The sequence below is a fragment of the Cibotium barometz genome, chromosome 5 (genome assembly GCF_041138505.1).
Source record: "Cibotium barometz isolate CiBa-2024 chromosome 5, ASM4113850v1, whole genome shotgun sequence".
Classification (NCBI taxonomy): Eukaryota; Viridiplantae; Streptophyta; class Polypodiopsida; order Cyatheales; family Cibotiaceae; genus Cibotium; species Cibotium barometz.
Window position 1 is genome coordinate 48,797,527 of NC_141050.1, and position 15,023 is coordinate 48,812,549.

The 15,023-nt window shown below is 47.7% G+C and overlaps 1 protein-coding gene across 3 annotated transcripts in view; it reads right to left on the minus strand.

The window, feature by feature from the left end:
• The window catches only part of LOC147638579 (putative protein phosphatase 2C 11), a 110,398-nt gene that overhangs the window by 21,210 nt on the left and 74,165 nt on the right, over nt 1-15,023 (minus strand). For all 3 annotated transcript variants that reach the window (XM_086798498.1, XM_086798499.1, XM_086798500.1), the window contains exons 4-5: nt 14,598-14,706; nt 4,070-4,244 (exon numbers count right to left, since the gene is read on the minus strand). In XM_086798498.1, the coding sequence (XP_086654624.1) occupies nt 4,070-4,244; nt 14,598-14,706 (284 nt within the window). The remainder of the gene's footprint in view (nt 1-4,069; nt 4,245-14,597; nt 14,707-15,023) is intronic.

Below are 15,023 nucleotides of genomic sequence, written 5' to 3' on the forward strand. Positions count from 1 at the left end.
TCCCCAATGCTGCATAAGCTCTGGTCAATCTGGTCTCCGCTGCTCTCCTCAAGGAAAATAGTGGGCCACTAAAAACCACACCAAGGTAAGTATATGCATCTGTATACTCCACTGTCTCCTGACCATATGTAAAGGTGGGCATTGACCTCCTAACCCACTGTGCTGTGGTGTTAAACACCATCACCTTGGTTTTACCAAGGTTAACAGACAATCCACTATCCTCTGCAAACATGTGCAATGCATCCAAATGACGCTGCATCCCCTCTGGAGAATCTGAAATCAGCACAATATCATCAGCATACAATAACAGCGGAATCCATGTCCCTGCTAGCTGTGCTCCTTTGTCACCCTCCCGCTCTACATAGTCCGAAACCTCATCCACATACATCCCAAATAAGGTGGGGGAAAGGGGGCAGCCTTGTTTCACCCCAACAGTGGACTGAACCATCTCAGATATACCCTGGGTAGTACGTACCTGCCCCACAATTGTCCTGTATAAAGCCATGATTCCCCAAATCAGCTCTGTGGGCACTCCCATCTCCTGTAGTCTGCGCATCAGCCTGGCTCTCGGTACTGTGTCAAAAGCTTTGCAGAAATCCACAAAGCAACAATAAATCCTCCTGCCTATAATCTGCCCTCCTCAATAATAGCTCTGAGTGTCAAGATATGGTCAAGAGTGGAGAAACCTCTCCTGAACCCTGCCTGCCCTGATGCACGTATGCCCTCTCTCTCTGCCCATCTACTCAACTCTTGCTCAAGAACAGATGCATATAATCTAGCCAATGTGTGACCAATCATGATGGTACGATAATTCCCAGGAAGCATGGGATCCCCTGACTTGAAGATAGGCACAATCGTGGACATATTCCAAGTCTCAGGAAAACCCTCACACATGGCTCGATTAAACATCATAGCAATAAGCTCTGCAAGCATATCTCTGGCATCAATAAAGTGCTTTGCTACCAAACCATCATGATCATATGCTCTCCCAATCCTCATCCTGTCAATAGCTTTCCTTACCATCTCAGCAGTAAAGAAAGCACATGTCTCTGGGCATGGCTCCGATGGGTCTGGCAGGGGCGGCTGTCCTGGTGCTGTGTACAGGGATGCTGCATACTCACCCCAAATCTCTGTGGAGGTAATGGCTGGTGATGGTGAATGCTCATGGAATAGTCTCCATGCCTCGCCTGAGTCCTGACTCATAAATAACTGGTACAAATCCCTCTCTAACTGAGCAAGATAAGCTCTCTTCTTCCGTCGCACTAGGTGCCGGAAGGTAATCCGTGACTGTCTGTGAGTGGTAACACCCATGAGCACCTCTCTCTGTAATCTGATCCTCATCTCTCTGCACTCCTCATCATACCAACTGTTCTGGGGCATGTTCCCAGATCGTCTCCGTGTAGGCTGACTATGGGGATATGCCTCTGATGCTGCAGCATGAAGCGTCTCTATCAATATCTGAGTGAGCTCATCTAATGGCCGTCCCGGCTCCTCGGCACATAGGCGTCTGTATATCTCATCCGTGTATACGGTGTCCGTCTCCCTCGTAAAGGTATAACGAGTGTGTGTGGAGACCTGTCCCAATGTAGCGGTGCTGAACTGAAATGTGAGAGTGAAGGACAAGATAGCATGATCCACTGCTATTCCAACCGGCCTAGTGCCTACCATAAAATCCTGAAAAGAGGGAATGAGACTGGGCTGAGCCATAACATAGTCCACTGTACTAGCACCATGCCGATGTGGAAAGCTAGTGAAACCGCCCGATGTCGAGAATCTCTGTAGGCCATTCAGGATGGCCAATCCATGTGCAGTCCCCATGTCTATCAAATACCGCCCATACACTCTATGTTCCTCATCCTGTGAGAGTCTAGATAGGCCCATATCCCTAACATCAAGCTCCCTCAACATCTCCTCTGAGGTATCATAAAATACTGTCTGGTTATGGGCGGTCCTAGCATTGAAGTCCCCCAGGAGAATGATGTCACCATCCCTGGAGAACTCCCAAATGTCATCATCCAAAATAGAAAAGGGAGACTGCCCGCTAGGTGATGCATACACTGATGTACTAGGAGCAAAATAGCATATAGCAATGTAGAGATATCTGCCGGTCTCTGCCCTCAATCTAACCCACATGTACCTAGCCTGCTCATCTCTGCGGACTATATGTATCAGTGGCTGTAGCTCCTCTCTAAACAATACTGCCACTCCTCCTGAGCCCCGTCCTCTATGCTCTGAACGAGTCTCCTGTCTACAAGCTGTCTCCCATCGGTATCCACTAACATGTGGCATGGACTGTCCAGGAGCCTGATGCGTCTCACAGTAGAAGATGATATCCCTCCCAGTGAAACTATCCTCAAAAGCCCCTACATCAAGGCGTAGAGATCCATTACAATTCCAAGTAGCAACTTTGAGTGTAGTCCCATAGGTCTCGCACCGTCATGAAGAGCGCCTCTCCATAATCACCACTCTACCATCTCTATAGAAGGCCACTTTCCCTTTCTCTCGGGCTGCCCTTATCTCGGGCATAACTTCTTTCATGTGGGCAAGTTGCGAGAGTGTGAGGTCATCTCCAAGAAATATTCCCGTTTGCTTGAGTGTAGGACGTCTCTTCAAGAAGTCCTCCTTCGCTTCCATGGAGGGCAAACGAATGATAAGTGCTCTCTCCTTAGAAGAAGATTCGCCACTACCTTCTCTCTTCTTTCCCACTCTCCATGCCTTTGTGTGCGTGGCTTCAATGCCCATCATAGAGAAGAGCTCCTTGGTTTCCCCTTCCGCGTCATCACGGTCTTTTAGACCGGACACTCGTACATGTAAGGCCCGGGTCTTCCTCCTTTGCTCCTCTTCAAGGGTCATGTTGATGATGGTGGGAGTGGGATGGGTGGCGATTCTTTACCTTTCCCTTTCTTGGCGACCTCGATCCATTTCTCGGCCTCATCCATCTTCTTTTGTGTCTTTGTGATCACCTCCACCCATGAAGATGTCTTCTGTTTATGTTGCTCCTCCTCCTCTCGAATGATGAGAGAGAAAGAAAACACATCCTCCAAGAGCTAGAGAGAGAAAGAGAGAGAGAGAGAGAGAGAGAGAAAGCGCTGCAGTCTGCCAGCTTCCCAAAAAGGGGGATAAAGAGTGGGTGAGCTTGCTGAGCTGTGCGCTGCCCTGCAATCTGCCCACCTGTGCTCCTTGGTGACCAGCCGTCAAAGAAGAAGCACCCCCGCCTGCTGGCCTGACTTGTAGCTAGAGAGGGAGAACCTCCACATGCTGTTCAGCCCCCATATGCCACCTGTAAACAGTCCGCCTGCCTGCTGCTCAACTCTGTCCCTCTGTCCAGCCCACGTGCAGTCCATCCACGTGGAGGTTCAGGCCATCAGTCGCGACAGAGAAAGGCTCCTTCAGAATTCAGCAGCCTGTATTGATACCATGTTGATAAAGTAGAGAAATCGACACAAACTGTGTGAGAGTGCACTGTAGGAGTGCAATGAGCTATGGTGGCTCATAGTTAATCACAAGCTTAAGAGACATGATTAAGATTAAGTCGAGTTGAACAAGAGAGAGAGTGCGTACAAGATAAGGGAAAAAGAAGATATCTTTTATTCATGAGTAGAATGCCTCTTTATAGGCTAAAGGTACATTGTGTCCATGACATCATCTATGATGTAAGCTGTGGATAGGTTCCCTTTCACACACTCAATGAATGATTGATTTGACACTTTTACCTATGGAGAACCACGTGGGGTAAGGATGCTTTTACATTGAGACTAAGTGGGATAAGGTGTGTTCTTGTGTCCAATACATGAAGCCTTCACACTAGCAATATAGTGCGTGTGTTTTCCTATTTCAACAGGCAGTCCCCTACTTAATTGTCCTCTAGTAATGCAAAACCAATGTTGTGTCCTTATCACTTAACTTCTTCATCATCATAGAGAAAGCCTGTTATTGTTATGTACACTTCATCAGTTTGCCATGAATGTAAAAGTAAACTCAGTGGACATCCAAGCTGTGCATGGAGGTTCAACAGTTCAGCCATGTGATTGGGAGAACAGAAGGAAGAAGAAGCTTTCAGCGATTGCACCTGTTCAAATGCCCACTGGTCATCATTGGCATATTTTGCCTCTGTGAAGCCTTTGTTCTCAGAGCCCCTTGGAGACATGAGACCTTCAATGAAATGGTTTATTTTGGTAAGCTTATCTCCGTTCAGCATTGATAGCTCTCTCCAGCCTCGATGGCCCCGCATCATGTCATCCATCCTACACAACCATTACTGTTTTTAGCAATGTGAAAAAGATATTCAATTGATTGTTGCAGATCAGAAGATACAAATTCAGATTTGTTGGTCGAAAAAAAGAGAAAACCTGCCCAGGGATGATTACTCTAGCAGTAAAAGAAAAGTGTTTCCATGACAGAGCCCATTTTTTTTCGCGAGTAAAACAGGGCTGATTAGATTACCACAAAATCTCGTACAAACACATGCTAAAGCGCCAAAAGATACAAGTGCGACCAACCACACTCAAAGGCAAAATTTATGCCAAAAAACAAAACCTACAGGAAATCTCAAGGAGGGAGATAAGAGATGTGTGACAAACCACTGTGGAGGAATGTACTTCCACCGTGGGGCACCGCCCTGTAAGTGGAAGAAAATCTGGTGATGACTCCAAGTCTCCAAGAAATGTTCTCTCCACAACTCACCACACCGAGAGGAGAGAGTCATCAAATAGTCCCAACCAAATATCTGCCAAAATCTGATGAGTGGAAGAAGATTCTCCTCCAAGAGTGTGGTGACATTTGGCCCTCCAAATGCACCAGCCAATACTAGCGCCTATGATACTAAAGGTCTCTGAGCTATTAGATGATTCCTGAGAATGCTGAACAAGACACGGGATATCACAAAAAAGCATGCGAGCAAAGATCGCATGCTCGACGTGGAAATCTACATCATCCGGAGCAGCCTCGTATCCAAGATAACTTGGCTGCAACCAGCAAAATGCACCCCGAGTAATGTAACCAAGATCCGGAGAAAGCCATTGGAGAAGCCCAAAAACACCTGTCCACACCATCTGAGAGGATTGGCAAGACCAAATACAATGATGAGGAATCCCCAGGATCCCACCTAAGCAAATTGAGCATGTGCCAGGAATGCCCATCTGCACTAGCGAACTGCCCACCGCCGGTAGACCAGCATGTGCCAACATCAGTCGTTATGCTCCAATCATAACAACACAAGGAGGTGAATCATCAAGCACACACATTGAAAAGAAAGAAAGAAAAAGACGAACACAAAATAAGGAACAGAAGGTACTAGGCCTAAAAGGACAACTCCATGCCTACTAGGCTTTGGAACTCTAATTGAAACTTCTCTATCTGATTTTGTTTTATTTCCAAAGAAATTTAGAAAAAAACAAGGAAAAGATGGAGAGGTGTATGTGGCCGTAAGCAAGAGGGAAGGCAAGAGCCATGTGGGCCAACGGGTGAGTTGTTGTTGTTGTTGTTGTTGTTGTGTGTGTAGAGGTGTGGGTGGGTCGCGCGCGAGGGGGGGGGGGGGGGGGAGGTGAGGAACTTGTCGAGAGAGAGAAAGAAAGAAAGATTGTATTAACGTCTCTCTCAGGCCAAAGAGAACTGGCCTATGAGACAAAACAACGTACAATGTATGTGGTATCTCTAAATATCAGATGGTGCTCAGTGCACAATACAACACCCGGAAGAAAACTAAAAGAAAACTGCTACTGTGAGGTCAGGATGTATGTACATATATAAGGATGGAGCATTACTGGGGTAAATGCACAACTATATGCCAGGGTGATATAACGAGAGAGAACCTGTCGAGTGACTGCATGAGAGACCTCCGTGCCGCGCGCTGTGCGATCACACGCATGCGTGTGTTGCGTGTCTTTGCGTGGAGAAGTCCCCTGTCTACACTTGTTCGTGCACCCTCGTCAAAAAGCACTGCTTTCTATTGTCCCCTATCTACACCTGTTCACGCACCCTCACCAAGCTCAGCACTACTCTCAATCCACCATTCCCTATGTCCTGCCGTCGCCAATAGTCCACCATTTGCATGTGTGTGTGTGTGTGTGTGTGTGTGTGTGTGTGTGTCTTGTTTCCCGCTACCTCTTCGTCCCTACTGTGTGTGTGCGTGCGCGCACGTGTGTGTGTGTGTGTGTGTGCGTGCGCGCACGTGTGTGTGTGTGACAGAGAAAGAAAGAAAGATAGAAAGATATATTAACGTCTATGAGAGGCCAAAGTCGGCCTATGAGACAAAAAATAATACAACTGTGTTCTTCCGGTCATCGGAAGAAAAGAAACAAAAGAAAAAGTGTGCATGTGTCTGGATACAACTGTGAATCATCATGAATCGGTGGAGCCCATATACAAACAATATAAGGGGGGTGGGGATGTGGATGGAGTGCTAAGGCAAGATGCATCTCTATATGCTGAAGGGGTAGTACAAGCATGCTATGCTGATCTATGTCTAACTCCATCCAGTGCCATAAGAGGGATATAAGATATCATACATCGCCGATGCTGAGGCTATGAATGGCATGAACATGTACCCTGAGTCTGAATGAAAGCGAGCTAGCCTCTCCTGTGTCTCCATCTGGTGTCTCATTCGGATAGCTGCTATCTGTCGGTGACGGAGTCGGGGTGCTCTATGTCCAGTCTGTCTAGGTCTCCTCCTGGCTCTCAATTCCTCTGCTCTCTGTGCGGTCACCCCACGTGGTACATCAGCTGGCACTGGCATAGCTCTCCGGAAGAAATCTGAGTTGGGACTGTCTCCCACCCCTAGTGGGAGCGGGTGTCTGGAGGAGTCTCTCTCGAGAACTATGAAGCTCTAGTAGTAGTCTGCCAAGCTGTCGCTGGTCCGAGGCCTCCATCAACTGATGTAGTGAAGAGTGCTCCTCAAACAATCCTGCATATCTATCTCTGACCCCCTGGTGGGCTCTACATCTACATACAAAATGATCCTCAGTCTCCACCTCCTCGCGGCACAATCTGCATATCCGCTCAGCTCTGGGAACCCGTGCCGCTCTCCCAGCCTCTATCTCTAGCTGATGTGATGAGACACGTAGCTGTCCAATAGCAACGCGAGAGCTGTGTGGCATGTATACATCCATGTACCGCGGTCAATGTATAAACCCATCCCCTGAGAGAGAGAGAGAGAGAGAGAGAGAGAGGGGGGGGCATTCATTGGGTATTCAACAAATTGAAGGCCAAGCTAGCATATTGGAAGCTTTCTACATGGCCTTTACATGTTAAGAATTGTTCAATTGATCATTATGGCCTATGTGCAATTTTATTTGCCGTTGTTGGATTTGGCGTAAAACTGATATGGATACTTTTATGTCTGATTCCTTGGAATTGTTGTGGAAAACCAAGCATCATACAAGAGCGCTACGTCTTCTAAGATGATCTTTGGTCTGCACTCCTAAAATGCATGGTGGATTAAATATACTTGATTTGCATTATCATCTCTTGGTAAGAAAGGCCACCATAAGCCAATGAGATGATAGCTCAAGTCGTGAAGGTGTTTGCCTAGGACCAAGAGGTCCTCGGTAGTGAGCTAGGAACAGCCTCGCAGAACTCCAGAGTACAAAAGCTTCTTCCGAATGATCAGAAGAAGAGGGGCGAGCTGCTACTCCAGGGAGATATCGATGCCCACCAGGCATCCAAGATAGCGGAATGGAGTGCCCCTCGGGATCCACTGAAAACCCTCAATCGGACGGCAAGTCGGGGCAGGTATGGAACCTACCCAAAAACCACAGGACTTGTGCAAATTGATCTGCGCTCTTAATGGACGACAAAAGATCACAATCGCCTCCGCAAATCTCTGGAGATTCCCCACATCTTCGGATAAGTATGCTGCAAACTCTGAGTCTAGCAGCTCCTCTTGAGTACGGATGGGGAGACGCAATCCTTGGAGCCCGATCTCCCATTGTCACCAGAAACATTTCAGGATTTTCGACGTTTTGGGTTTTTTGAGGTTTCGGGACAAAACGTTTGGTCTTTCGGCTAAGAAACGCACAGGTTTCGTAATTTCTTTTATATAAATACAATAAAATGGTTTAGAACTTGTAGTTCATAGAATTATTTGTAGGCCTACCTAGTGCTAGCTAGGCACCTAAAATATGGTAAAAGCTTAAGCAATTGTAGTCACAATTGGGCAATTGGGGAGTTGCGGAATTGTGACTCGTGAGAAATTGGGGATTTATGAGAAATTGGGCAATTGAGAATTTAGGGAATTGGGAATATTGGGAAATTTGTGTACACCAAGGGAAACATGTGGTATAAAGGGTGCTACCTGGGCATAATGGCATGAATTGCAGAGGAGTAACATGAGTCCGTGCAAGAGAGAGAGAAATGAAATGAAATGAAATGTTATATTAACGTCTTCAAAAGGCCATAATGACCTATGAGACCAAAAAGTTACATCATGGTGGATCTGATACAATGTCTGGATATAAAACCAAAAAATGAAAAATAAAGATGATACTACTGGCACCTAGAAAATGAAACTGGAACTGGAAGGTAAACAAAAACCCTTATAGGGTGTGAATATAGTGAAGGGGGGGGGGGGGGGGGGGGGGTGTACGCTATGGAGGTGAGTGGAGTACAGTGAGGGGATACAATATCATGTGGGACGGGGGGGTACACTATGGAGGTGCCTCCATCTCATAATATGTGCCGCATCGGACGCTGGCGGATCTCCTCAATATCCTCTGTGGTTAGCACCCTGACGGGGTGTCCCGCATGTCTCGCAAGAATAATCCGAATCCGCCGCTGCAACCTCCGTCTATGCTGGGATGCCCTCCTCCATAGTCGTGGGCATCGGGACCACCCAAGCTCAATCGCACGATCAATTAGTGTACAGCTAGTGTGGGCGGTATCCATGTCTTGCTGCTGCTGTGGTCCATCTGGCGCAGTGATGGCTGGACTAAAGAAGTTTGTAATGTGCCTCTGAGTCTGGCTCTCTATGCGCCTAAGCAGGCTATCTCTATATCTCCGCAGCTCAAGCAAGAACAATCCCAAACGCCTCTGGTCCTAGTACCCCATGACTCTAGAAAGTGGTCCAAAACCCTCTCTGAATAAACAGTGGAATCAACCACGTATCTCATAGTATGCAGTACAATGGCATATATAATGCAACTCTGTCTCTGGCTCCCCATGGCATACTCGACATATCCTGGCCTCAACTGGTATACCTCTATATCGGCCAATCTCAATCTCAAGCTGGTGTGAGGATGTGCGAATCTGACCAATAGCACATCGTACTGCATGAGACAAGTGTACATCCATGTAACTGGGTCTGATCACAAAACCATCTGCTGTGAGCTGAAGAAAATGCTCTCTGTAGAAAGCCATCTTCGTGCCCAGCTCCTCAGTCGGCTGTATCCATGTCCTCCTAATGTCCAGCGGAACTAAACCTGACGGATGAGTCTGGTAATCTCTGTCTGTGTGAGAGTGAGAGAGGGTGCCTCCAGAGAATACTGGAAGGGAGGCAATCTGTCCATGCTAAAACCATGTGCCTGGAACCAAGATGTTATCTGTCCATACCAACAAGCCGTGTCTCCCTGTAAAGCTAACTGTCGGGAGGACTCAAGGGCGAGGCGTGCATATCTGTCTCGGGGGAGATCCCACAAGCCATGTATGTAGGAGACTGATCTCGTAAGAGCCTCAATCACCAGAGGGGCAACCGCCAGCTCTGCTCGAATAATCTCATGAGGTACCAAGGCCTTGGCTCTAATAATCCTAGCAATCATAGATACCAAAGGCCTCTCCATACCTCTCCACCCGCCTGCGCTGTGATGGCCCACTGAAGGTCCCCATATCTGCACTCCATAAAGCATAGCTGATGTCACATTAGTGTCAAAAAGCCAAAGTTTCGTTCGAGGTTTCCTAAAACTGAACCTACGAACACATCATCTCCAAACCACCCAGGGTGGCATGTGCTCTAGTCAATCTAGTCTCTACTGCTCTCCTCATCGAAAACACTCGCCCACTGAATACTACCCCAAGATATGTATATGCATCTGTATACTCCACAATCTCCAGCCCATATGTAAATGTGGGAGCTGATCTCCTAACCCACTGTGGCGTCGTGTTAAACACCATAACCTTGGTTTTGCCAATGTTGACAGACAATCCACTATCATGTGCAAACTCATGTAAAGCATCCAGATGACACTGCATACCCTCAGGGGAGTCAGAGATCAACACAATATCATCAGCATATAACAATAGTGGGATCCATGTAGTGCTGCCTCTTTATAGGAAGAGGCTGTGGAGGATCAATTCATGTATGACGTGTGTATATCTATATCAATCGGTTCCTCTCCACACGAGAGAGTCTCATGGTTGGATGGTCCTCATCGTACTGAAACGGAGGGAGCCTGTCCATACTCATCCTATGTAGTGAAAACCACTGTAAAAACTCTGGATACCATGACTGTCGCCATGATGCTTCTACTCGCTCTGATGACTCTAGGGCCTGTCTCGGTAATCTATCTGGGGGCATGTGCCTAACCCGCTGAATAAATATCACTGTCTGAAAGAGTGCCTCCACTAGCATCGGCGCAGACACAAACTCTGCCAAAACTATCTCATGTGGCGTCGAGGTTTTACTATGAATCATCCGTGAGAACATAAGTATCTGTGTGGGCGCTCTAAACCTCGCCATCGTCTCGCTGATAGTCCTGGAGCCCAGGTGGGGGATGCATACATCAAGGCTGGTCTGACCATGGTATCAAAAAGCCATCCCTTTGTACGGGGTTCCTGAAAATGTGCCTAGTGGCATTGCCTCTCAAGTAAAGCTAAAGCTGCATACCCTCTGGCTACCCTGTCCTGAACTTTTTTTTCATGGAGAACCTCCCGCCAAGCTAGTAAAGGTGACACCCAAATATACATATGAAGTCACTACATCCACACGTCTGTCCTGGTACATGATATGGGTAGTATACACGCTTGACGGAGATCGACTTCCACAACTAGCACTAGAGTCCTCTATGCAATTATACGGCGAGAGGGAGAGGGAGAGGGAGAGGGAGCGATTGAGACGAGCTGGATGCCCTCCTCCTCAGCGACACGGCCACCACCATTACCAACACATGCATGGTACTCTGAGGTAGTCGAGAGGTTTCATGCACATAGCATCCAAATGGACCGTCTCCTCGTGTTTCAATATAGCTTGGATTCCCCATACCTTGATCTCTCACATCAGGAGATCAACCGGATCATCCGGTTGGATCTACTCGGGCTACACATACACCAGACATGGGTGTCTCCGCCGTCAAAGATTGGTAAGAAGTGTTAGTTCTACATAGATCACTTCTTGAGACTCTCAGAGGATGGATTCTTTGAGATCTTGGGATACATACAGATACACGTCACATGCCATGCGTATCACGATCAAAAAGCTCAGGGTATCCTTCCACCGCCTCAGAGTAGAGACTGGCAGAGCTGAGGATATCCCACATTAGGGGAGGACATGAATAGTATGCATCACAGGAGCAGTAGAGAATGAGGCCCATTATATGCTCATGTTTCCGGTTTACTATGAGATACACGGGAGATTTCACTGCCTCTTCCGAGAGGGATTCGGACCACTCACACAGGTGATACAATTTGAGGATCAGAGGTGCTTGGACATGTACTTGATGGAGCTCAGACGACACAGGGATGTAGTGTTGAGGCAACATGCTGAGAGATAGCCCCAGGTCCAACAGGACACCTCACAGAGAGCCATCCCAAATTTCTCTGTGGTACATACATCCACATTAGAATCCACTGCCCACAACAATTCCTCTACTATGACATCAGAGCCCACCACCTGTACCCACGCCCCAAAGGAGTTCTTAGTGAGAGAGCTTGATCCATTCCACGAGCCAGACGTCCCCGACCCAGAGCATTAAGACCCTCCACCACACAGAGACGGATTCGTGAGGTTCTAAGCCGACATGTCACGCTCCCATCACAGAGGCCTGACATTCACTCCACCATCAAATCGGTTCTAGACGAGGCGGGTATCATCATTAGCTGATCACAGCATATCTCACTCTACACAGGATCATCTGCTGATCACATGTACTGTCAAATGTTTTCATTTTACTTTTTCTTTCAATTTTCCATGGCTCAGTATATCCATGGTACCATTGTATTACTTTTGGTCTCATAGGCCCTTGGGGTCTTCTGTAGACGTTACTATAACTTTCTTTCTTTCTTTCTCTCTCTCATGACCTTGTGGTTGTATGCTTGCTTCTTGTGCTTGCATGCTTGATTGTTGGTGTGTGCTTGCAGGGATGGTGATGCTCTAGCTTCTCTCCTTCTCTCCCCTCACTTTGCTCTCTACCAAATCCCTCTTGCATGCAAGTGGCAAGAGGTGAAGGTTGAGTTTTCCATAGCTCCCTCCTCGTTGCTCTCTACCTAGCCATTGAATCTCTACTTGGGTGACACAAGAAGAGGTGGAGTGAGCCCCTAGCGATTTTACATCGAGGAGTTAACCCTCATTAGGGTTGGCTAAGTGCAACTCTCTAGACTCGACCCTTGCATGTTGTCTCTCTTCTCTTCTCTCTCCCTCTTGTGTGCAAGGTAGTATGTTAGGTTTAACACGGCGGGTACGCCCCTCCAAAATATGGTGCTCCTGGAGAAAGAGAATGTCAATAGGTCCCCCAACTGTAGCTCTATGGAGCCCTCCTCTTAGGACGCCTCGCCTCTAAAAGCATTGAGGCCCCTCCAAACCCTAAATGTTCCATGAGGCTATCCGCATATCAATCTCTATGGGAGGCAGAAGTATCGAAACTGCCTTCCACTAGAAGAGTCTTGGGCGTGGGTTTTGACGGGAAGTAGTCACAGTCAGTCCTGGAGTAAAGGTGCACCAGGTGGGCACGGATCCTATCCTCCATGTCTCTCACTCTCTCCGAGCACGAGAGTGTGCATACTCTGAACTCCATCGATCACAATGAAGATAGTTGTAGGAGGGGGAAAGGGATACTGCAACTGAGATATGAAGGAACACAAAAAACACCACCCCTCCAGGCTGGAGGACACCACCTCCTCGTCTTGGTCTCTATAGCATGCGCCTCCTAGCTCCATCCCAGCCACGAGCCACATATAGAAGAGTATGTTGGTGATGCGCATATCATGAAGATGGTGCGAGAGCTCTATTGCCTGCCCCCCCTGGATGGCGACAGCCACCGACTCCGAATCCCACTCCGTCCTTGGGACTGCACTCAAGGGAAAAAGAAGATCATTGCGCCACTCTCTAGCGTGCATGGCTTGGAATAATGAAACACCACACAGATCCAGATGGGAGCCACTGTATCCTCAAACATATCAGATCCTTCCACCCGAAGGCATCCGAAGAAACTGTAATCCGCTAGCAGCCCCAAGATCTTGTGGGGTGAGGGGGGGGGGGGGGGGTGGTTGTGGGGGGGTTGGCAGCACTTGGCAACTCTGGCAGGAGAGCCCTCACTGGGGAGGCAACGATGGTCATCTCTACCGACTCCGAGAATCGACGAATCAAACGGTGGACGGAGCTCGCCCATTGCCTCCGCTCCGGATCGGGCATTGCGGGAATGCTCAAGCGAGGCGAGGGAGAGCAGAGTGCAGGCTCAAAAGAAGAGGGCGGGGCGGGGGGGGACTATCTGCCTACAAATGAAACATTGGCCTAGGAGGCCTAAGTACTCCACTCTCTGCACGATGGGGTCTCCCCGGAGGCAATGAAGGGATATGATGTGAGAGGATGGAATCCCAATGGCTCCACCAATCACCGAGAGAAGAGGAAGGTATACCCTCCTTATGCTTGGGAAGTAGAATGTCACAAGAAAGCCTAAAACGCTCGCTAGTGGGTCGGATGCGGGGTCGAAGCTATGCTACCACCTCGCAAAGAAGGCCTGGGTCATCCGCAGTGCGACGGGGCACAGCTGCATGACACTATCTAACGCCGCTGGGCGAGTCAAACTCTACCTGGTAGTAGCCGGCAGCCGCGTCTCAAAGGATGAATGTTTGTGATTTGTGCAAGCGCTCCAAGGAGGGTAGACTGTAAAAGATCTCTGAGTTGTCTGCACGCCGAGCGGCTACCAACAATCTTGCAAACCAGCATGGAAGCCTCTAGGAGGCAACTGTTGCGGTGAGGAGCTAGAGGTCCACTTCTTGCAGAGGGGGGGAGGGGGGGGGGGGGATGGGGCGGCGCAAGTCGGGGGGAGGGATGGGAGAAGGCAAGAAGAGGAAGCGAAGGGAGGGAGGGGTGCAGGCAGCACACAGGTTCGCAGGGGGAGGGAGCTCCAGCTCAAGCACCAAACTAGATCCAGCTCTGAAGTGCAACCATTTTTCATACAAGGGGATAAAAGAAAGTCGACATTCTTTAAAGGTTCATATCTCTTTCAAGGCATTGAAATTCAAAAAAAAATAGCTTTGCTTGAATACACATAGTCCCAAAAAAAAAACCTTATCAAAAACCTTGGCAAGGAAGAGGGCATGAAAAAAGGTAACACCACGGCATAATAAATTGCTCTAACATTTATCAGCAATTTATCAGCATGTGTAAAAGTATCAGACATGTCCCTCTAAACAGCTCACATCTAAAAATAAAGTATGTCAAGGCATAGAAAAACCTTAAAAATGTATCTTGAAGACTCTGTGATAGGTCGCCTTTACTATATGCCTCATTGCGCAAAACTTGAGCATGAAGATGTTTTGCACAAAACCTTGATACTGCCTTCCCTGCATGAGCAAAAGCACCACAGAAGTGTCAAATATATACAATCATAAAACTAGTTGACTGTTAACCAAAGCTCAACAAGATATCCAAAGGATTGACTAAGTGCATAAATGTTTGAAAACAATAGAACACCATAAGGAGAACTCCAAAATAATAATAAATCTTACAAAGCTGGAAAGATCCTAAAATGCTATGAATAGATGTGGTTTTTAAACTTGATCCTATCTAGAAGCATCTAAACCGGCGAAATTCTCGCCAACAAAAATTCTAAGTTATAAATTTGCAACATTCTGATTTTGCAAGCCATGCAATGAGTTCC